The sequence below is a fragment of the Erythrolamprus reginae genome, chromosome 3 (assembly GCF_031021105.1).
Source record: "Erythrolamprus reginae isolate rEryReg1 chromosome 3, rEryReg1.hap1, whole genome shotgun sequence".
In the NCBI taxonomy this organism is placed as follows: domain Eukaryota; kingdom Metazoa; phylum Chordata; class Lepidosauria; order Squamata; family Dipsadidae; genus Erythrolamprus; species Erythrolamprus reginae.
Genome location: NC_091952.1, coordinates 111,137,165 through 111,159,414, shown reverse-complemented (window position 1 = coordinate 111,159,414; position 22,250 = coordinate 111,137,165). Strand labels below are relative to the sequence as shown.

The following is a 22,250-nucleotide window of genomic DNA, read 5'->3' as shown; positions in this document are numbered from 1 at the left end:
GGGGCGCGGGGCAGGGGGATGGCTGCGGCTTCGGGTGCACCCTTGGAAAAATCACTTTCGCTAGCCTCCTGAGAACGAGAGAGTGAGAGCGACAGAGCAAGATAGAAAGTGAGAAAGAGAAAGAGAGACAAAGAGGGGGTAGAGAAAGAGATAGCAAGAGAGAGAGAATGAGAGAGAGAAAGTGTGAGAGAGAAAACAAGAGAGTGAGAAAGAAAACAAGAGAGGGAAAGTGAGAAAAATAGAGAAGAGCAAGAGGGGGAAAGATAGAGAAAGAGGGGGAGAGATAAAGAGAGAGAGAGAAAGAAAGAGAGATGAGAGAGGAAGGAAGAGAGTGTGAGAGAGGAAGAAAGAAAGAGAGAAAGAAAGAGAAAGATGAGTGAGGAAGGAAGAGAGTGAGTGAGAGAGAGAAAAAAGCAAGAAAGAGATAGCAAGAGAGACAGAAAGAGAGAGAGAGCAAGGGAGAGAGAAAGACATAGAGGGAGGGAAGGAGGGAGAGAGCAAAAAAGAGAGGAAGAAAGAAAGAAAGAGGGATGGAGAAAGAAGGGAAGAAAGAGAATGAGGGAGGGAGAAACAGAGCGAAAGGGAGGAAGAGAGAGATTTTTTTTGTCCAAACTTTTCTTTAGCCCACTTTTTGGCTCAAAATATTTTTTTTCTATTTTCCTACTCTAAAATCTAGGTGCGTCTTATCAGCAGGTGCGTCTTATAGAGCGAAAAATACGGTATATATATGTATGTATGTACATATGTATGTACTGTATGTATGAGAGGTGGGTTCCTCCCAGTCTGGTAGCAAGCTGCTGGTGACATCACAAAGATGCCATGGAACCAGTTCTGTGGGTGACGATCTGTGGATACCGCCATCTTTTGGGGGGGATTTTTTTGAGGGGGGATTTTGGTGAGTAATTTTTTCTGGGTTTTTTTCCTTCTGTGCATGTGCAGAAGACAGGTTTCTGGCACTACACATGTGTTGCAATCATGTTTTTGGCTTTTTTTGGGGGGTTAATTTCTCAGCACTACACATGTGTGTGTGCATGAACCACATGCATGCCCATAAGGCGCAGCCAGGCAGAGCAGGAGGAAGCGAACTGGCAGTGATGTAAGTTAGAACCCACCCCTGGTATGTATGCATGTATGTATGTATGTATGTATGTATGTATGTATGTATGTATATATGTTTTCGGAGATTTTCACGGGTACAGGTATGACGGTTTTGGTATATTCTTGAGATAGAAAAACATCCCCAAAATATGAACAAGCGGGATGATACCTCCTGCCTACCAGACATCTGGAAACCAGCCCTCAAACGTATCCCAGCCACAGAAACTGAAACCAGACGCAGAACACACATTGCAAAACAATCAAGTAGCCTGCAAGCTCCAACTACTCAGAATATCACGCCTAATCCACAACCATTAACTAATCAGCATACCTCAGCTACATCAACGACCCCAGGTGTTACCCCACTGACTCACCAGGAAGTTTCTACACAGCAGGCAATTGCTGAGCCATCAAAGCACACCCAGCCACCAGTATTTATAGAAGGAAGGCAGCTCAGGTCTCGCTGTGTTCGCCCTAGAACAAGGACAGAAACACCAGCCTGAAGATGACGAGTGGGACCTCGTCGAAACGTCGCCAGAAATTTCCAAATCCTACATATATACCAAAACCGTCATATGTATGTATGTATGTATGTATGTATGTATGTATGTATGTATGTATGTATGTTTTAAACAGCCTTTGTCACTAGCTCGTGGCAATAAATTTTGCAATGTTTACCAAAACTCTGACACAAAGTCCTCCTCACACTGAATACTGGAAGTCCTACTGCTTACTTTGTCCACCCTGCAATAAATCATCCTGCCTTTCACTTTTCTAAATGACACTTGTCTAATATTCAGACATTATATTAGAGTTCTGACATAGACAAAAAAACCCTTCATGCATTCTTCTGCCATCCATTCTTCCTATTATCAAAACTGTAATGAAGATGTATTGTAGGGTAGCCAGAAAGCATTATAGAAAAGAGCTGATGAAAAAAAAAATATTAAAGGCCTTCCTTCTCCTGATGCTTCTTAAGCATGTCTTTTGTTGTTCTTTTAACCATTTGGTTGTTCTTTTAACCAACTCTTGGCAACTTTAGAGGCAAGTGCTCTCCTCATTCCCATTTCAGTATTTTCACATGATACAAAAATGGATTCCAGCTGAGGCTCTGAGTGGATTTTGTGAAAAAAGAGAGTAAGAAGTTACCGGAAGAGAATTTCCAACTGTGATCATGAATGAATAAGTAGAAGGGTTTCAGCAGAAAGGACATCAAGTGTACATCATTATGAAAACATGTATTCAAACAATTTCATCTGCACAATATTCTCCTGACATATGTAACATAAAGGTGGTTTATGCCAGATATCCTTTGGTATTGTATTAGTCAAGGACTTGAAGATTTATGGAGGCGCTGGAGGAAATAGAAGGCCCAAAAGTTGATTTTAAGGGGGATGCTAGCTCTATAAAATAAACCAAATCAATGCCATGTTGGTCAGTACTACATTTATTGTAGAGTAATAGAAGCTTGTAAGACCACACATGGTTTTCTCCCTCCCTTTATCTTCATGTGAATTAGGAAGGGGATTGTCTGAGACATTCAAGTTACTTTCTAGCCTTGTCTCAGGCTCAGCTTTTCTGATTGCTGCCAAAGCCATTAACTCTGCCCTCTATACCCTGTTTTCCCCAAAATAAGACAGTGTCTTATATTGATTTTTTCTCCCAAAGATGAGCTACGTCTTATTTTCAGGGGATGTCTCATTTTTTTTCTCCTGCGTTTTATTTTTGGGGGATGCCTTATATTAGGCAATTCTATGAAACCTCTCCTATGTCTTACTCTCAGGGGTGACTTATTCTTGGGGAAACAGGGTATATCTTGAGTGAGATAAACACTGTTTACACTAAGGAGACAAGATATAATAGGCAGACATAATTGGCAGCAAATAATACTTCTCATACGTATGTGCAAAAAATGAGATTTTAAATTTAGGAAAAATATAAAATGGTGACACCATATTTACTCTAAAAGACTAAAAAAGGAGAAAGGAATATAAACTGTAAAATCACATTTTCTGCTGGGAGCTGATACTATTTTGACCTTCGGAGTATTTGTATCAGTGGAACCTATTCCTAGATCTATAAAATCTGAGGGCAAAAGAACAAGCCCTAAACTGTACAAACAGTCTCCCTGATATAATTGACTAAAGGTTAACTTCATTTGGCTGAAGACTGTAAAGATGCAATTATTTATTGATTTAGTTCTAGTTGCATGCTGCCCAACTTCCTAAGGACTCTAGAGGAATGTAAGTATTGGATATTTGAAATTTCCTGTAATTATTCCTATAACTATTGAGATAATAAATGCAAAATAGAATATGGCTGACATCAAATGAGGTGTTGTTCTATGTCAGCTCCAGCATGTATGCGTGTGCTGGCCAGCTGATTTTCAGCTCTTGGGAAAAGCCATTTCTCCCTCCGGACGCTTCAGGGAAGCTTCCCTGAAGCCCCAGAGGCAAAACAATCTTTGGCTCTTGTCTTCTTTGCTTGGCCCTCTCTCTCCTTCGCTTTAAAACATGATCCTGCCCACCCAGTAGCAGTAGCTTTTTCTGCACCTTCCTGGCTCAGCTCTGGGACCTTTGTGGGCTGGGAAGCGTCAGGGCAAGAACCCATGGAGCTGCATCGGATGGTGGGGGTTGGGGGGGGAGGGAGAGAAATAGAAAAAGAAAGAAGATTGGAAAGAAGCAAAGCGGCTGGCTGCTTAGAAATGGTCCTTGATCCTCTTTTTAAGAATTGACAATTCTGAGTCCCTGAGAAGAACTGGGGAACTTGAGGAACTGGAACTGCTGTGGAGGGCTGATAGCACTGGCTGTACTTCAAAACTCACCTGCAAGGCCATGTTTGTACCTGTGGCTGTGGTCGGTAGCCAAGCCTGGGGTCCCTTCACATGATGACTGGGCTGCTCAGAGCTGCTCTAGGTGAAAGGCAAGCACCATGCAGGTGCAGAAAAGTGCTGGCCAAGATGAATAGATATCCTGGTGCTGATTGGGTTCAATGGTTTCATCATGGCTTATGCATACAAAGCCCCTTCAGAAATATAACACTTATTCATAAAGAGTATATGTATATGTATGTGTGGGTGCATATGTATATACCTACCTACCTACCCACCTACATACATACACGCTATATGTATGCATGTGTCTCTGTGTTTGCATGTACCTTGTGTATATATATATATGTATGTATGTATACATATGTATGTATTGTATGTATGAGAGGTGGGTTCCTCCCAGTCTGCTAGCAAGCTGCTGGTGACATCACAAAGATGCCATGGAACCAGTTCTGTCGGTGACGATTTGTGGACGCCACCATCTTTTGGTGAGTAATTTTTTCTGGGTTTTTTTTTCTTCTGTGCATGGGCGGAAGTCAGGTTTCTGGCACTATACATGTGTTGCAATCATGTTTTTGGCTTTTGGGTTTTTTTTAAAAAAATTTCAGCACTACACATGTGTGTGTGCATGAACCACATGCATGCCCACAAGGCGCAGCCAGGCAGAGCAGGAGGAAGTGAACTGGCAGTGATGTATGTTAGAACCCACCCCTGGTATGTATGTATGTATGTATGTATGTATGTATGTATGTATGTATGTATGTATGTATGTATGTATAATTTAAACAGCCTTTGTCACTAGGTCATGGCAATAAATTCTGCAATGTTTACCAAAACTCTGACACAAAGTCCTCCTCACACTGAATACTGGAAGTCCTACTGCTTACTTTGTCCACCCTGCAATAAATCATCCTGCCTTTCACTTTTCTAAATGACACTTGTCTAATATTCAGATATTATATTGGGCTTAAAAGTCATGTGACTGGCTTAAAGGTGGCCAACTTGACGTCGCTCATGTTATGGTTAGGGTGACTGGCTTCTCCTTGCCTCTCCTTGCCTCAAAGAGATACAATTTCCCTATCTAGTTACTATTACTGAACATCCAAAATATATTATTTAATTCTATGTATATATGCCATATGTGTACGTACATATTATACACAGGCACACAAAAATATACATTATCTACTATATAAAGTGTATGTACACACAAACACGCATGCACAGCTCCTCTAAAATTATACACATTCAACCTCATTTACTGCAAAAGGAAAAACATACCCACAGCCCAGAAGGGGGGAAAAAATTCAAAAGTTTTCTACCTGACCGTACCCGTAGGAGCCGATCACTGGAATTAAGGCCCTCAGAGATGAATGCTAAAGCTATTTCTATACTTTTATACTGGCTAAAGGCATTGTTATAACTTTTATGAGAAAGTATTCTTGAATCTGGCATGAAAGTAAAACAAATGTGAGCTTTATTTAGAAAATAACATGGAGATGTTAGGGTTAGGGATTTGGGTTGCCTAAGTCGCTTTATCTTCATGTGAATTAGGAAGGGGCTTGTCTGAGACATTCAAGTTACTTTCTAGCCTTGTCTCAGGCTCAGCTTTTCTGATTGCTGCCAAAGCCATTAACTCTGCCCTCTATACCCTGTTTTCCCCAAAATAAGATAGTGTCTTATATTAATTTTTTCTCCCAAAGATGTGCTACGTCTTATTTTCAGGGGATGTCTCATTTTTTTTAATGAAGAAAAATTCACATTTATTGCTGAACAACCAAAAAAGAATATTTATTATAAACTGTACAGTAGTTGTCATCACAAACCAGCATAACCAGACAAACTGTGAATCCTATCAAGAATTTCTTACTACTACCGTACCATTATTTCCTTATACAACAATTATATTTCTTTCAAATATATGTTATATATGTTCTGTTCAGGAATGCTGCAAAATGAAACGTCTCCTGTGTTTTATTTTTGGGGGATGCCTTATATTAGGCAATTCTATGAAACCTCTCCTATGTCTTACTTTCAGGGGTGACTTATTCTTGGGGAAACAGGGTATATCTTGAGTGAGATCCCGGCCAATCAAGATGGCGGCTACGCCGAGGGCCGCGTTTCCCTGGCCCTGCTGCAAATCCGGGCCGGAGGTAAGTCGCCAGCTGGGCATTCTTGGGGAAACAGGGTATATCTTGAGTGAGATAAACACTGTTTACACTAAGGAGACAAGATATAATAGGCAGATATAATTGGCAACAAAGAATACTTCTCATACGTATGTGCAAAAAATGAGATTTTAAATTTAGGAAAAATATAAAATGGTGACACCATATTTACTCTAAAAGACTAAAAAAGGAGAAAGGAATATAAACAAAATGGCCACCAGTCTTCAGAGAACACCAGCCGGGTGTTCGCTTGCTCATTGTCTGGGGCGACAAGGAAGCCCTGAGCCTGCGCAGCCCTTTATAAAGGGCTAGCAGGCCCTGCCCTGACAATGTAATCGGTCGGCGCCAATGACAGGCATGGCCGGGATCTTGCGAAATCTTGTGAGATCCCGGCCAATCAAGATGGCGGCTACGCCGAGGGCCGCGTTTCCCTGGCCCTGCTGCAAATCCGGGCCGGAGGTAAGTCGCCAGCTGGGCATTCTTGGGGAAACAGGATATATCTTGAGTGAGATAAACACTGTTTACACTAAGGAGACAAGATATAATAGGCAGATATAATTGGCAACAAAGAATACTTCTCATACGTATGTGCAAAAAATGAGATTTTAAATTTAGGAAAAATATAAAATGGTGACACCATATTTACTCTAAAAGACTAAAAAAGGAGAAAGGAATATAAACTGTAAAATCACATTTTCTGCTGGGAGCTGAAACTATTTTGACCTTCTGAGTATTTGTATCAGTGGAACCTATTCCTACATCTATAAAATCTGAGGGCAAAAAAACAAGCCCTGATATAATTGACTAAAGGTTAACTTCATTTGGCTGAAGACTGTAAAGATGCAATTATTTATTGATTTAATTCTATTTGCATGCTGCCCAACTTCCTAAGGACTCTAGAGGAATTTAAGTATTGGATATTTGAAATTTCCTGTAATTATTCCTATAACTATTGAGATAATAAATGCAAAATAGAATATGGCAGACATCAAATGTAATTTACTTAGTTATTAAATTTTTATACTGCCCACTTCACCTGAGTCACGCTGGGTGATTTACAATAAAAGGCAATGTTAAGCCTTGAAAAAATAAGAAAAGAGTTTGCAGTGAGAATTTTTTTTCATAAAACTCATGTCTAATAATTTGCAAGTGAAGACCTTTTAAATTTATCAACCCTAGAACATAAGTGATTTTTTTTTTCTTTTGAAGATTTGGCGTCACTGCCGGAAAAGCTGAAGTATTGCTTGATTTGTTTGTATAACACTGCAACACAAAGTTCCCAAAATTCTTCTGGAGTCCTCTCTTAATTGCCAAGACAATATTCTTATTTAGATAATATTTCCTCTTCATCAACAAAAAGGAAACCAATAAACAAAAATGAGGAAATGACGGTAGTAGCTGGGAAAAATCAGCTGAAATAGTGAAACTGCTGAGCAGTGTTTCAGACATTGCCTGAAGAACTATGAAGAACTGGCTGCTCCTAGTTGCTGCTTTTCTTCTCTTGCCAGGCTACTCTTCTCAAAATGGTAAGTTAAGAAGAGAAATCAAGGGTTGCTAAAGGAAACAGTTTCTGCTGCAGTCATTAAAGGAACTTTTATCAAAAGCAAAGAGTTCTATTTGCCGAAGAGACGGAGTAACGACACGGACACAAGAGCTGGATTTAAACTTGGGTCATTTTTATTAATTAATAATTTGCATAATTTATTTAATTAAATTAGCATAAATTAGCATAAATTGGCATAAATCAACATGCTTAACTATGACCCAAACAGTGGACCTGCAGGGTCAAACAAATACTTCCGGGGCGGAAATGACGTAGCAAATCAACATTCCTGGGCAACTATGGGCGTAGCTCGATGCTAGTCCAGGTGAGGGACCTCTCCCTCACCTGAGACCCTGCCATGCTCTCGCATGAGGGGAGTCCCGCCGGCGCACCCCTACCCGGGGACTTCAATGTGCGGGACCCAAAGACAGGTTCCCCCCAACTGCTCAGGTAGCACCCCACCATGAGCTTGGAGAGAACCTGTCAATCATCCCCAAAGATGCCCAAGGGAGAACGCACAGTTGCTAACCACCACCCAGATTTCCGCCCCTAACCTGCCTACCCAAATGACCAAAGGTAAGCCAATCAACCTATTAAATGCAAGCACCCCCTAACCACACATCCATCTCCCCAGTGTGGAATGGGCAAAAAAACGGCCATGCCTAATGGGCAAAGCCGCAAAAAATTCCCATTCGGCCCCCCTAGGGGCGACCCAATAGTAGCACACTGCAAAATAGTGGAGGGTGGGCGGGTGTCTGCTCCAGCTGCCGGTCCCAGTGAAAAGGCTTGGCCCAGGGCCTGCAGGCCCTTAAATAGGGCCTACCAAGCCCCGCCCCTGACTGGCAGCAACGTCAGGCCTCGTGGGCCTGATTTTCGGCCGAAATCTCATCTCGCGAGATTTCGGCCGAAAACAAGATGGCGGTCACCATGAGGAAGTCCGGTGTCTGCCCGGTCCCTCCGGCAAAGGCTGCCAGCCGGTAAGTCGACCGGCGCTATTTTCATGTAAAGCTTTTTTGAAATTTGCAATGCTAGATTCTTTTAACAATGTCATAATTAAAATCCCCTTATCATAGGCAAAAGTTTTCAGCAACTGATTAGTAAAAAGCAAAAATACGTTGCATCAATATTGAAAATTTATATCTGTTTGGGGAGATAACTTTTTTAAATAATGTTTTTTCTCATAAGAAAATTTTTATTTTATAATACAAAAATTCCATTTTCAATTTAAACAATGTGTTGTGAGAATGCTTATACATACATACATCTAATATTATACTTTCAAAATTTAATTATATTCATTTAAATATTTTAACCTTTTTAATACCTTCCATTTTAATATTAATCATACAGCCATCAAATCAACCAAAAAAGGATTATTTTTCTGTTTACTTTCTCATATTTATCATATTTTCCGAGGTTTTACACTCAAAACCATCTGTCCTTTCTCTTTCCCTTCCTCCTCTCCATTTCTACTTCCCTCTTCCTCTCCTCTCCTCTCCTCCTTTCTCTCCTTCACCATTTAAATATCTTCCTTTTCTTTCCCTCTCTTCTTTTCCTCTCTACCTCCTTCTTCCTTCACCCTCTCTTATTTTTTCGGCCTTTCTCCTCCTCAAGTAGATTTAATAATATAACTTACATTAATGATATTAATCATCCTCATTTCTTTCAGTTTTATTTAATTTTATAATACTTTTTTTCAATGTTCATCTTTCTCCTTTTCTTCATAACTTTATTGTGAACAAGATGTTGTCCCATCTCTTCTTTTAATTTCAAGCATAATTTTTCTTTCCCTTATTTTTTATCTTTACTCATTTTATTTTTATACAAACAGTATCACTACAAGCCCTTAAATTCTAATCAAAGCTTTATTTATCTAAAATCAAAGCTTTATTATCTTTCACTAATGTGGAACTTGCCTTGACTTTAGACAAGACAAAATTCTATAGTTCAAAGCAATCGCTCCTTGAAGATTTTCAGTTTCCAAAATATTTTTTCTGTAAGCAAGGTCAATCCACAGCTGCATATCATTTTTCTCCTTTGTCTTCCACTAAATTATTATAATGTTTTCTTTCCACCAGCAGATGGCATCCTCCAATTCCCCATACACATAGATCAGCTTTCTGTTAAAACTTCTCAAAATACTTTAAATCAAAATATAAAATGTTTTCTTCTTACTCTTTATTCTTTTTAAAATTATTTTCTTTATTTTCACCAAATCCAATTGTAACAATCACAATTCTTTTGGGCTTTAAATATTATAATCTCCAGTCCCCCCCCCCACTCCTTTGTAGTACTCCCAGTTGCCACTTAGCTGTTAATTTCCACTCCAGGCTCTCTTACAGTCTCATTTTAAAGTTTCCTTTTATCTATAAATTGGTCAATCACCCGTGTCATCCCCTTGTTTACTCGCCATTCCTGCACAGTACTTGGATCAAAGCAATCTTCACACCCTGACAATCCACATTTTCTTCTTCCTGCTTCTTTCAGTGTGGCCACCCTGGCTTTGTAGCAGCCCACAATGGCTGCTTTCCTCAGCTGTTAGTTTCTGAGTCTTCAGTCAACTCTCCAAGGAAATTGCCTTTTCCCTGTTCACGTTGGCTCGTGTCTCTTTATCCACTGTTCCTCCAGCACAGTTTAGGACAGTAAAGACCCCAAATCAGCAGAGATTTGACGTTTCTTCAGGAGCCCCCCAAAATCCATCATGTTGCTATGACATTAGCCATGCCCCCTTTCCCTCAGTTAATAAATAACTTGACACCATAATAACGAAGTGACTATCACGTCTAATAATGCTACTTTAAAACAGATATAAAAGTTTACTATTTTATTTCATTGAAGTATTTTGTTTAATGGCTTATTATTATAAGCAAAAACAATCCTTAAATGTTGAAATGGACAAGCGTAAAAATGGAATACAGTGATACCTTGTCTTACAAACTTAATTGGTTCCAGAACAAGGTTCTTAAGGTGAAAAGTTTGTAAGACGAAACAATGTTTCCCATAAGAATCAATGGAAAAGAGATTAATGCGTGCAAGCCCAAAATTCACCCCTTTTGCCAGCCAAAGCGCCCGTTTTCGCACTGGTTGAATTCCCCTGAGGCTCCCCTTCATGGGAAACCCCACCTCCAGAGTTCTGTGTTTTTGCGATGCTGCATGGAAATCCTAGCAGGGGAATCCCAGCAATGCAAAAATGAGCGCTTTGCTGGCAATGGAAGTCTGGAGGTGGGGTTTCCCAGCGAAGGGAGCATCAGTGAAATCGCAGCATTGCAAAAACACAGAATTCCTCGAAACCCCACCTCTAGACCTCTGTGTTTTTGCGATGCTGCGATTTCACTGAGGCTCCCCTCGCTGGGAAACCCCACTTCCGGACTTCCTTTGCCAGTGAAGTGCCCATTTTTGTGCTGCTGGGTTCCCCTGCTGGGATTACCCAGCAGCATCGCAAAAACACGGAAGTTCGGAGGTGGTGTTTCCCATGGAGGGGAGCCTCAAGGGAATCCCAGCAGTGCAAAAACTGGTGCTTTGCTGGCAGCAGAAGTCCGGAGGCGGGGCATCCCAGCGGTGGTGGTGGGTTTGTAAGGTGAAAATAGTTTGTAAGAAGAGGCAAACAAAATCTTAAACCCCGGGTTTGTATCTCGAAAAGTTTGTATGATGAGGCATTTGTAAGACAAGGTATCACCGTATATTTATTGAATATATTTCCACATCATTCAACCATTCAGATGCTAATGTACTAAAATTAGAGATTACAGAAATATACTTTTCCTAGTAATAAACCCTGCTGAAGCTTTCTGTTAGATATTAGGACTGAAGCACATAGGCTTCAGTCAGGTTCTCCATTCTAGCAGGAAAAATCCTGAGTGCTGATTGGCTGAATTGGCTGACAGCTCCCTATTAAAGGGCTAGCTGTCAGACAGATCCTTTGCTTGATTGTACATAGTTGCTGAATAAAGAGCTGTCTGCTGTCACTACCTGCAATGTATGCCTCCTCCGTTCACCCTTTCTAACAATTTTTTTCTATGTATATGTAGAATAACATGTGCACATGTTGTCAGTACTGCAGCTGTCTATACTTTGCCCCAAGTCCACAAGAAGTTGTTAAATAGACTAGATTATTTTTTTTCTCTAGATTTCCCTATAGGTGAGGTGATTGTTTTTATGATGACGTCTATTAACCCCCACTACAGCACATAGTAATTCCATCAGATCATGCAGGGATCCTCTCTGCAGCTTCTGTAACATTTTATGTAAAAGAGATGAGTCTCTAATATTTGAAACCAGAAGTTTCAAATATTAGAGATGCGTCTCAATTAGGTTTACATTATGATAAAAATAAAATCAATTAATAAATATTTATTAATTGAACCGGGGTGGTGCAATGGTTAGAGTGCAACACTGCAGGCTACTTCAGCTAACTGCTAGCTGTAGTTCAGCAGTTCAAATCTTACTACCAGCTCAAGGTTGACTCAGCCTTCCATCTTTCTGAGGTGGGTAAAATGAGGACCCATATTGTTGGGAACAATATGCCGATTCTATAAACTGGTTAGAGAGGGCTCTAAAAGTACAATGAAGTGGTATATGCTAAATGCGAAAATAACTGAATTCATGGTAAGAATAATCTTTAGGAGAAGACAGGGAAGATAATATTCACTTTACAACACACAGTAGCTATGACTGCCTTTGCTTTTATTCATACCAATCAAAACTTTGAGCCAGTCATTTATTTATCACTGTTTTGGATGGTTGCCAGCAAGTTGCTAGTGCTGAGCTTTCTTGTTTCTTCTTTTTAATCAATTGGTTAATACACTACATTGTTTCCCATACCCAGCATTGCTCAGGTTAGACATCTGAAAGGGAAGGTTACATATTATATGTAGTCCTTGAGTTATGAGCCATTTGGATTCTGTTCATCATGGTTACAACGTGTTAGAGTGTTGTGGCCATGAATGAATTTCCATGGATGTTAAACAAATCCATGGATTTATTGAGTTGTTAAGTGATCCAATGGTTCACAATTAATGCAGTTTTGCTAGAAACTGGAAGTAAATGCTGGTTTGGGGCAGAAGTGAAATTCAAAAATTTTCCCTAGCGGTTCTGTGGGCATGGTTTGGTGGGCAGGGCAGGGGAAGGATACTACAAAAACTCAATTCCCACCCCACTCTGGGACAAGCCAGAGGTGGTATTTGCTGGTTCTCTGAACTACTCAAAGTTTCTGCTACCAGTTCTCCAGAACCTCTCAGAACCTGACAAATTTTACTCCTAGTTTGGGGTCAAAATTGTTGGAAAACAAAGTTGTGTAACCAGGAATGCTGTAAATGATCACAAATGTAGCCCAGTTGTCCAGCACTAAGGTATATTCAGGGTCGCCGATAGACCGGTACTACTGGGAATCGCGTCACGGGCCCCGGGGAAATTGAATAATGGGGGGGCGGCGCTTCTCCTGCTGAGCCCAGTCCTCTCCCGGTGGCTTTCGGCTCCTCCCGCCGAGGAGCTGCAAGGCTGGCCTCGGAGCCCCGCGCGGCCAGCATTCCCTCGTGCCCGGCGGGCTCCCCTTTCCTAAACCCCCGCCAGCCCCCTCCTTCCCTTCCTGCCCTGCCCTCCTTCCCCAAGGCGTCCCTTGCCCATCATCCCCTGCTGGGCAATGGGGCAGCGGGACTGCTAGATGGGCAGCTCTTCCGGCGAGGGTGGGCAAGGCGCGCCCTTCTCAGCTCTCGGCTTCCGCCCGCGCAGAAAGCAGCCTTTCTCGCACCCAGTGCTGGCCATGGGGGCTTCCGCCGCCGCCTTCCGCAAGGCCCCCCGAGGAGCCGCGTGGGTCTCCAGCCTTCTCCTGGTGAGTCACCGCGGCAAGGATGCGGGCAAGGGAGAAAGGGGAACCCGGCGCCTCAGGCGCTTCCCTCTTGCGGTAGAGGGGTAGGTGGCTTTTGGGGAGCAGGGGAGGGAATTGTAAAAATCACAATTTCTTTCGTTGCTTTTTCTTTCTTTCTCTATTTCTCTCTTGCTCTTTCATTCTTTTTTCTTTATCTTTCTTTCTTTCTTTCTCTTGCTTTCTCTCCTTCCTTCCCTCTTTCCATTTCTTTCATTACCCCTCTCTTTTTATTTCTCTTTCATTCTCTTTCTTTCCTCTTTCTTTCTTTTCTTTCTTTTTCTTTCTCTCTTTCTCTCTTGCTCTTTCATTCTTTTTTCTTTCTCTTGCTTTCTTTCTCCCTCTTTCTTTCTCTCCTTCCTTCCCTCCTTCCATTTCTTTCATTCCCCCTCTCTCTTTTTATTTCTCTTTCATTCTCTTTCTTTTTCTTTCTTTCTCTTTCTCTTTCTTTCTCTTTTTCTTTCTCTCTTTTACCTTCCCTTCCTCTATTTCTTCTTTTCTTTCTCCTTCCTACCTTCTTCCCTCCCTCCCTTCCTTCAGTCCTTCCTCTCTTACTCTCCCCTTTCATAAGTTTCCTTCCTTCCTTCCTCTGTTCCTGTCCCTTCCCCCTTTCTTTCTTTCTTTCTTTCCTTCCCTCCCTCCCTCCATTTCTTGCTTTCCTTCTCCTTCCTCCCTTCTTTCCTCCCTCACCCCCTTCTTTCACTCCTTCCTCTCTTACTCTCCCCTTTCACACCTTTCCTTGCTTTCTTTGCACCCTTCCTCTGTTCCTGTCCCTTCCCTCTTTCCTTCCTTCCTTCCCACCCTCCGTCCATTCATTCACCCATTCCTCTCTTGATCGCCCCTTTTACCATTCCTTCCTTCCTTCCTTCCTTCCTTCCTTCCTTCCTTCCTTCCTTCCTTCCTTCCTTCATAGCTCGCCCTCACCTTTCTTCCCTTCCTTCCAGATGGGAGTGCCCCCTCAAGACACCCGCCTGACTGCTGGTACCCTGCTTTTTCTCTCCCCTCGTCCTTTCCAGCTCCTCTCCGGTGGCTGCCAGGTGTGGGATCCCCCTCCCCTCTCCCCTCGCTAGAAAGCACATGGTTTTGTCAACAAGAAGGGAGAAGTGCCAAGGAGCCGTAAATAAGCCTCGCTCCGCCTGACCGATGCCAGGATCTTTCTTTCCCTTGTCACTCCCGCTTCTTTCTTTCTCCTGGATGAGTCCACACAATCGGCTTAACCCAGTTCCTGAAATAGCCTATGGCAGTGCTTCCCAATCTTGACAACTTGAAGATATCTGGACTTCAACTCCCAGAATTCCCCAGCCAGCATTCGCTGGCTGGGGAATTCTGGGGGTTAAAGTCCAAATGTCTTCAAGTTGCCAAGGTTGGGAAACACTGGCCTATGGGACCGCCTCGCTTGGCATGAAGCAGGAAATGATCCCCGGGGGATGGAGTGGCTTGGCAACTTAAAATAGTTTTAAAATGGCAGGGGGGGGGCAGACACTTAGGCTGTATGGGGCCCCAAAATTCCTGATGGTGGCCCTGGGTATATTCATGTGACCATGGTGAAAGATGATTGTTGAAACTTCAAATCTAGGTCATAACCACCTCCTTAGGTAAATTCCTAGAAACCTCAAACAATCACTAAATCAAGGACTATCTGTAGTGAGGATTAAGTGCACAGCAGGTATTACTTTCCAATTAAGACAAAACTGGGACATGATTATCTAACTTGGTTTAGAGCAGGAAGCTTGTTATCTCACAGTTCATGAGAAGTTCATGAGAGTTACTGTATTTCTCCATGATACTTTTTCTTTAAAATATTTATCTAAAAATGGAGGGGCATCTTATACATGGTGGGGCTGAGAGGAGAATTGTGGATGTGAAATTGCTGATAACTTATCTCTGCAAACTAGCCTCATGAGTGAAACTTCCAATTGCAGAGACAAGCTAACAGGTTTCCTCCAATCATGAGCCTTATGCAGTGAAGGGCTACCAAGATTTTTACTACCACACTGTGTACGTGGCTTATGCAGAGCGCCCTGCATTTTCTTTTAACATCTTTCAGTGCAAATTGGGTGCTCTGGGGTAGAGCTCCATTTTCGCTACCCCACTGTGTTCCACTCCCACCCACCCCGTCTGGGCAGTAGCGCCCCCTGGCCTTATGTAACTGACATCCCTGGTCCTGTAGAGAGCATGTAGCCAGCACCCAGATGCGACAGGGAGTGTTCCATCCCCCATCTGGGCAGTAGCCCCCCCTGGCCTTATGTAACTGACATCCCTGGTCCTGTAGAGAGCATGTAGCCAGCACCCAGATGCGACAGGGAGTGTTCCATCCCCCATCTGGGCAGTAGCCCCCCCTGGCCTTATGTAACTGACATCCCTGGTCCTGCAGAGAGCATGTAGCCAGCACCCAGATGCGACAGGGAGTGGCAATATTGGAGCATTCTGAGCCCTTAAAAAGTGTCAGAAAACAAAACAAAACAAAAATGCCAGTACCTGTAAGTGAATGACTTACTCTGCAAAATAAATGTCTTCTATTTAATGTTTAAAATATTGAACTTTGAATTTTGGGCAGGAAAAATGGGGGGGGGGGCTATACATGGTGGTGTCTTATAGATGGAAAAATATGATAATAGGAACAGTGAACTTGTCTAAGCAAGTAAGATAATTTTATGTATATATAATTTCAGTATGCGAAGAACCAGATGACATTGATTTTGGGGAAATTGTAACCACTGGAAAAGCCAAGTATCTGGAAAATGACCAAGTGCAATACAGTTGCTACCCTGGCTATGTCTTGGAAGGACCTGAATGGATTCAGTGTCGGGGACAAGAATGGACACCTCATCCACCAAAATGCTTGGGTGAGCCATTATGCTTTCTTTGACTAGTGTAGACCTGGGAGAAAATGTAAAAATCTTCCAATAGGAGAAAAATTGCAGCTGCCAAATTCTTTGAGAATTAGCTTGGATTTGGATCAAAATTTTCCCTCTATTCTGAAGCCACGCATTTTTCTGGTGTCAGATTTTATTAACTGAAAGCTGGAAAAAATAAATTGATCTAAATTGTTGAATAAGCAAGCAAATCAGTGAATATAATTACATGGCATGGGAAGCTTATGTTCATTTATGTGGAATACTGAATAACTGGGCTTAATTTTACATCTGGATAGAAATTCAATGGGATTTCTTCATTTCTCCACCCAGTTGAAAATTTAAGCCCTTGCCCCCAGATCCCCAAGTCCATTACGTTAACCAATCTTCAACTGCCAACTTGGCAGGAATACGCATCTCCTTCCATGCAGGTACAGAAGTGCAAAGACAAAGGATGACCTTGACTATCTAGAAATAATTTGTTATGGCTACATGCAGAGAGCCCTCATGGAATTCCCCCTCCTAAAATCCCACAGCAAATAAATACATTTTAAAATAGTGTGACAGGCAAAAGACCCCAACTAAAATGTCTTCGGCCTGACAAAGTGAGGAAGTGTTAAAAGAAAAACAAAGTAATTTTGAAAGGGAAAGAAATTAGGACAAATCACAGGTAGATGACCTTATAATAATACTAAAAGAGTAGATAGAGGGAAGTTCCCTTAAAAAGAATGAATCAAAAGAAATACAAGCACATGATTTTACTGGGCTTTACAGCAACACAAAAAGAACAGATTGAAGGAAGCACCCTTCAAAACAGAAGCAAACAAAGGCCAAAAAGAGAAAGAATGAGAAGAGTTTAGAAATTGTTGGGAAATTATTCAAAAGCAAGTCTGACAGGAAGGGAAAATAATCAGAATAAAAGGTACAATTTACAAAAGTAAAAAAGTAAAAGAAGACAGTAAAAGAACAGAGGAAAAGGAGAAAATTAATTAAAGGTGGAATTTTTGAGAGAACAAAAGAAAATGGTCAAAGAGGGGAAGGTTAATGGAAAGGAGGAAGGAAAATATGACAAAATTTATACACTTAGAGGAATTGTATTTGTTGTACACACTCCTGGTCAGTTGGAGGATAATGAAGAGCTTGAGGACTCTGATACAGATAGTGTTTATGAATTAGTGGTAGGCCCTGGGTTACAGGTATTAGAACAGGTGGGAGGCCAGCAACAGGATGTTGCTATGAGTCCAGAATCTAGGGAGGAAGAAACAGACATTCGCTGGGTTAATCCTCAATTCAGAAGGGTCCAAAAACGCAAGGGTTAAATACTGGAATGATGTATTAGTTACGTCAGGAGGCCAGTGGGGAAGAAGGGCAGAGTTTCAATGTTGTAGTTCTAAGATGAAATGTGTTTCAGTTTGGCTCTGGAGTGAGTAAGTTTATTCTGTGTTATATTGCAGTCATTCCTGCTGTTTTTGAATCATGCTGTAAATTCATGAATTTCAGGAGACAGGAGGAGGCATGAAGGAATGTATGTGGAATGTAATTAGGAGAGATAACGGGAGAAAATAATGTGTCAGTCTGTATTGCATTTTTGAATATGGAAGTGAAGAGAATAAAAATGGAGTTTCTTTGTTTATGAAATACTGCATTCAGTAAGCGTTATTTTCAATAACTAAAGTTCTAGCAGAAACCAGAACAGTATTAATATTAGTATATCATATGTAAGATTTGAAATATAAAATGTATGATATTGTATTTGTTGCGAGTGGTCCATGACCAGGTTAGTTAGTCACAGATTCTGAGGAGGATGAACCAGGTCACCTAGGCCAATGTTGGTACCCTAGGCCAGTGTTCGTGACAACTGAGTCAGAGTGAGAGTGAGGGAGAATTGGAACCTGAGAAACCTGACGAACCTCCAGAAACTATAGAAAACCCAATGATGGTAATGTCTGGGTCAGAAGAGGAGAGAGACATGGGAGATCAGGAGCCTCTATTAGATGCCCGGGTCAGAAGATCATGAAGCAGACAGGAATATCTTTATGGGAAAAGGTTCAGAAAGTTAGTCTATGAAAGAAAGTCTAGACAGTTGACCACACCCAGACAGTATATAAGTGAGGAATCATGGGTAAAAAAGGTGTGGAGTTCCAACATTTGTAAGGGTGGAAGTCCTGGATTCGGGGTTCCAGAAATGCTTTACTGGCAAACTGCTCTTATTCTTCTAAATTTATTGAGCCGAGCTGCAGCTGTTTGAGGAAAACATGGAGATCTGTGATTGTTCATGTGTGACTGAAGAAAACATTATTTCATTGAAGAATGTTAATTGGCTTTGATTCTCAGATGCAGCCCAATCCGTTACCTCTTAGCTAATTTAACTGGGAAAACTGCTAACATGGACTAAAATGCCTGAACTTGCTTGTATAAACTGTTTGATTTGAAATCTCAGTATGTGGATTTTCCCTTTGTTATGATACAAGTAGAACAGTATTGTAAAATGATTATGTGTTTTGTATTGCATTGTAAAATGATGAAGTTTACTGTAAATCAGAACAGCAGATGGAATGAAAAAACAAATTGGTATAACTGAGAAATGTCTTAAAACAAAACCTAAAGTGGAAATGTTAAAAGTGGGTGGGGAATTTGGAAAATATATTCAGTAATAAAGGAAAAAAGAAAATAATTGACATTATTTTAAGAGTTTATAAATAAGGAGCAATTGATGATATTGTGCATGTATTAAGAGGAAAATAAGAGATAAATAAAATATGGTGGAAATTGGAAAACAGAAATATGATGTAAAATGAATTATGTATATAAAAAGATGTGACCCAAACAGCACACTGTTATCAAAATGTATTAGTAATTATAATCATTTTTTTAAAAAAATCTTTAAATAAAAAATAAAAAATAAAAAATTGTTTATTTGTTTATTTGTTTATTTGTTTATTTGTTTATTTGTTTATTTGTTTATTTGTTTATTTGTTTATTTGTTTATTTGTTTATTTGTTTATTTGTTTATTTGTTTATTTGTTTATTTGTTTATTTGTTTATTTGTTTATTTGTTTATTTGTTTGAGTATGTATTGGTAGTATACAAATATATAACCATGTTTATATACATGATACTAGTAAGAAAGAAACATTAGGACAGGGGACGGTAGGTGTAATGATTGTGTTGATTTGTGGTATATAAAAACTTTTGTAGACATTGTATGGGTAAAATACAATAACAGATCATTAATAGAACTTTGCTATTGCTTAATCTGTTAACCATTTTTTTCTTCAAAGAGATAGTATATGACAGTAGTAGATTGCAAAAAGATGTAGAAGTTTATACATTTTGGATTTGTTTTGCAAGAGGGGGAGTTATTGCTGCAATATATTTGGCAATATTCAATGGGGGAGGGGATAATATGCCCTAATGTTGTTTTTATTAAAAGTTTTCCTTTGTATTTTTTATTTTAATATTTTGAATTAAAAAAAACACCTATTTTACTTTCTTTTTTTAGCACCATGCCATATCACAAGACAACAACTAGCAACAAAAAATCTGTTTGTGTTTGGAGGCCAAAGAAGAAAAAAGATTATTCCAAGTAACCAAAATCTTCAATTTCAATGCAATGAAGGATATGTGCTTGTGGCTCCATCAGTCAGAAAATGTGCTGACGGTCACATGGAGTTGCCATTATGTATCTCTGGTAAGCATGTTGTAAATATGATGGATTCCTCTAGGATTGTAACTAATTAAAATAATTAACATATCATAATCAGTGACGGGCAGCAGCTGGTACTTCCAGGTGTGCAGCTCCAGTAGGAAAATCCTGGATGCATGCACAGATGCGTACCCCCAACACACCCCTGTGTGAGATTTGGCTTCTGTGCATGCGCAACAAGCCTAATCTTGCACGAGAATGCACATAAGAGTGAGATTTTGGCTATTTTCACCAATTTTCTGCTTCTGTGCATGCATGGAAGCAAAAATATAGGTGAAAACAGCTGAAATCTCACTCTCACACATATCCTTGTGTGAGATTTGGCTTGCTGCACATGCAGAGAAGCCAAATCTTGCATTGACGAGTGTGCACATGCCTGTGATGGTCTCCAAGGGAGCTCTGGTAGCAGGTAAGAAGAGCAGCCCTTCACTGATAATTAATATATAACAAACTCCATCTAAAGCTGTTTGGAGAAGGATGTGCTGGCATTTCTCTAAATAATTGTATTGACCTTAAACTCAATCCAAAATCTAAGGCTCTAGGTAAGAACTTTTCTTAATATATTGTTAAAGATATACATAAATATACTGTATGGTAGCCTCAGTGATATGGTATCCTAGTGGTGAAGGTGCTTGATTCCCACTCAGAAGGTTGAGAGTTCAATCCTAGGTAGAAGCATATGTTTCTCTTCTGGGTCGCAAAAAAATATAAGCTGCAAACTCCATGTAGCATCAGGAATGGCATTTGACCAATAAACCCTCAGCTGCATCCAGTTGCTCTGAGTCTATCCAAGATTAAGGGATTAGTGGGCTGTAAAATGGGAGGATTTTTTAAAATTAAGATTGGTAGCTAGAAATTTGTTTGAAAAAGGATAAAGATTGTTTAAAGACATGTTGATATCACATCATTAGGGGAAAACCATATTTTACATGCAAAATGTTTTTTGTTTGATATTGGTTGGATAATATCTTATAATTATAGTAATATTAAGCTGGCTAGGAATATGACTGTATTTAATAATTCTGTAAGTATTGGTTCCAGTCTATTTGGGTCATGAAAGACACATTATTATTATTCTTTGCCTGAAGAGGTTTAATTTTCTGATTCCTGTGGTAATTTTGTAGCCAACAAAAAAAAATAGTTCGTAAGAATTAAATAAATATTTTTCAGAACTGTCATTGTCTCTTGATTTGTTGGTGGAACCCTAAAACTTTTTCAGATTTTCAGTTACATTATTAGTTCTATTTCAGTTCAGATATAAATATTTCAAAACAACATCACATATTAATAATAAAAATTATATAATGATTCAATTTTTTGTAATTATAGCCTGTTCTTTCAGGCTCTCTGGTACACTCCTCCCAAAAATTCACAGGTACAAATTTCAGACACACACACATTTGAAAATTCAAAACAATGTTCTTTATAATGAAAATTCATTTAAACTAAGCCCTCTTTTGGTATAGCAAAGAGCACTGGTCTCCAAACAAACTGGTAATTTGTACAAGTCCCTGATCAGTTCTGTGATACTTAGCTTGCAGCTGTGAGGCAATTCACAGTCCTTCTTCTTTCACACAGTACTTCTTCTTTCACACTTTGCTTTGGTTTAGTTTCCAAGGGGGAAAAAATCAGCACACAAAAGGTCAAAGTCAGTAAAGCAGTCATGAAACACAACGATCAGATAATCCTCCACAATGGCCAAACCCACAGGCTGCTATTTATAGCAGCCTCACTAATTACCACAGCCCCACCCAACCACAGGTGGCCTCATTTTCTTTGATAATAATCTCTCAGTTGTTGTTGCCTATGCATCGCTCTCCTCATGCGTGGCTGTATCATTAACTCTTGTTCTGAATCCAAGGAGGAGCTAGATAATTGATCTCCTTCTGAGCTGTCTGCCACACTCTCCTCCTCCCTGTCACTCATGTCTTCTTGGTCAGAGGAGCCTTCATCAGCAGATTCCACCAGGGGCAAAACAGGCCTGCAGCATGTGGTTGTCTCCCCCACATCCACAGTCCTTGGGGCAGGAGCAGGGCCAGAGCTAACCACAACATAGCCCAAGAGTGAATTTTGTAAATTTTATAAATGTACTGCAAAGGAGCATATCTTTTTTCTCTTCTTTCTTTCTGCACTTTTGTTTTCCTTCCTTGCTTGCTTCCTTCATTCCTCCCTTCCTTCTTTCCTTCCTTC

General features: G+C 40.4%; 1 protein-coding gene across 3 annotated transcripts in view; it reads left to right on the top strand.

The window, feature by feature from the left end:
• Positions 1-3,314: 3,314 nt before the first annotated feature.
• Positions 3,315-22,250, top strand: part of LOC139164345 (complement factor H-related protein 4-like) — a 53,488-nt gene continuing 34,552 nt past the window's right edge. For 2 of the 3 annotated variants that reach the window (XM_070746346.1, XM_070746345.1), the window contains exons 1-4: positions 6,478-6,555; positions 7,306-7,622; positions 16,172-16,345; positions 19,857-20,045. In XM_070746346.1, coding sequence (XP_070602447.1) covers positions 7,559-7,622; positions 16,172-16,345; positions 19,857-20,045 — 427 coding nt within the window. In that variant the 5' untranslated portion in view covers positions 6,478-6,555; positions 7,306-7,558. Of the gene's footprint in view, positions 3,342-5,966; positions 6,082-6,477; positions 6,556-7,305; positions 7,623-16,171; positions 16,346-19,856; positions 20,046-22,250 lie in introns of those variants that run through there. The other variant, XM_070746344.1, reaches the window with a different exon arrangement.